Here is a 2,069-nt window from a genome sequence, read left to right as displayed (position 1 = left end):
TATTACAAAAATTAGTGCACATGAAGACTCTGGCTCAAATACGCTCATCCATTTTCATTTTGGTAAGTTTTAAAATCGGCGCATTGTAAAAAAATGATATATTATTTTTGCCCGCTCCCTCGCAGTTCCAATTATTCCCAGGTTTAAAATTACTTATATAAATACCCCCTTATTTAAAGCATTTTCGCTTATAAAAATACCCAGACAGACCAATACCATCTTTTATCCATGCTTTTTTTCGTTCAAAGTTTAGGTGCGTACATGTGCTCGTTCAAAAACCTGTATGAATAAAAGACTCATTCAGGCCAAAATGGAATATCATCCAGGCTTAAGCTATATAATACTATGAAAAGACCCACGAAGACCTAAAACTGCTTTGATCCAGACTCATGGTCGTTCAAGTTTATGAAGACGCTTATGGTGCTGACTTTTAGTTGACCTAAATGGGCCGATATTTCAAAAGTTAGTAAAAGAAAATGAGTAACCACTGATTCTATACATCATGTTAAAAAATGCAACGTATGCTTGGAAGGGGGGGGGGGGGGGTAAATATTTTGCGTCCACTAAATTGGGCAGGGGAGCGGTTAATATAAAATGTATAAAGTTGTTGTTTCAGAACTTTTTACAGTACAGAGCTGCAGAGATCTTATTAAACTTTGTTAGCTCCATCAACTTCCGGATCCGGATGAACTTTATTCTTTTTCGGATCGAGGTCAGTTTTTTCACTATTTTGACCACGCATAGCAAATTTCTTGTCTTTGGACCGAAAAATATTGATGAACGAGATTCCCAGATTGTGATAGGGTTCTAAAGAGCGCAACCAGACTGGCAGGAATTTCCAGTTCCTCAGAACCTCAGGAAGAATTCTTGGTTTGTAATGCTGGATGACTTTGATGGCAGTTATAACCAGGCAAATTATTACAATAAGGATGCAGAATGACCCAACAGCCCAATCGTCAGCAAGCGATAGCCCAAAAATAATTGCGGGTAGAATAACGAAGACCAGTAAAAGATAAGCAATGGCGTACCATCTATACTTTCGCGTTTCCTTGCCCAGGAACCGAGCCGCACCCAGAGGAACCTTTCTCATGAAGGGAATCGGGTACCATATCAAAATGCCAATTATGTTGAAGATAAGGTGACACAAACTTATCTGAAGAGCCTCTTCAAACTTGTCATCGCTGGCAAGAGCTGCCAAAAGTCCAGTGACTGTAGTTCCAATGTTGGCACCCAAGGTCATTGGGAAAGCCCGCTCCAAACTCACAATGTTCAAACCGACGAGAGGGGTCAAGGTTGAAGTAAAAATTGAACTGCTCTGCACTAAAATGGTCAGACCAACCCCTACAATAAGGGCCAAGTACCCTAAAAGGAAATCAAGTTTCGCCCACTTGCCCGGGAACCCAGAATTAACAACTTTGTTGACAACCTTGGCAATATGACCTCGGAAGATTGAGTTCAAAATCTTGACAATGAGGAACAAACAAATAAACATGATGATCAAAGCAATAGAGAGGTTTATGAATCCCGCAGCTTTGTCGGACAAGTCGGTGTCGCAAAAGAGAGCGTCGCATCGTTTTCGTTCCAGCAACGCATTTGGATCTCCGGTTTCGTTTCTGTATATCTCGACTTCCTCCCACCAATCCTTGTATTTGTCGGCAAATCTGCGCAGAACTTGTTCGTCGTCGCCCACTGGTTTGCCCTTGGATACCTAAGTGGGAACCTTGATTAAAATCTATAATGGTTAGTTTATATATATATATATATATATATATATATATATATAACAATTGAAGGGAAAATGTGTATGAGATACATAATCATAAAAATGAACCGTAACACCAAACGAACCATATATGGCACCTCAAAAACGTTAAACTGGATATTCCTGATTTATCTGAAGGCATGTAAACTTTAACCTTTCGGTTATATTATTAATTTACATGTTTGAAAAGAAAAAAATAATATACGGTATCATACCAACCATACAACGACCACATATGATAACTTATAATCAAAGAACGAAAAAAAATTGTGAGTTTTATGGGTCATTTATGGTCCATTTTATGGTA

General features: G+C 38.7%; 1 protein-coding gene across 1 annotated transcript; it reads right to left on the bottom strand.

Annotated features, from left to right (window-relative positions):
• Nucleotides 1-557: 557 nt before the first annotated feature.
• Nucleotides 558-1,708, bottom strand: LOC142356547 (sodium-dependent phosphate transport protein 2B-like; the record flags this gene model as incomplete). The annotated part of the gene is made up of 1 exon (XM_075408434.1): nt 558-1,708. A coding segment is annotated over one exon (1,059 nt), but the record flags the coding sequence as incomplete, so codon positions are not given.
• Nucleotides 1,709-2,069: the final 361 nt, after the last annotated feature.

Source organism: Convolutriloba macropyga, unplaced genomic scaffold (genome assembly GCF_964194025.1).
Source record: "Convolutriloba macropyga unplaced genomic scaffold, txConMacr16.3 SCAFFOLD_2882, whole genome shotgun sequence".
Lineage (NCBI taxonomy): Eukaryota > Metazoa > Xenacoelomorpha > Acoela > Convolutidae > Convolutriloba > Convolutriloba macropyga.
Note: the sequence above shows the minus strand (reverse complement) of the source record. Positions and strands in the feature narration are given on the sequence as shown.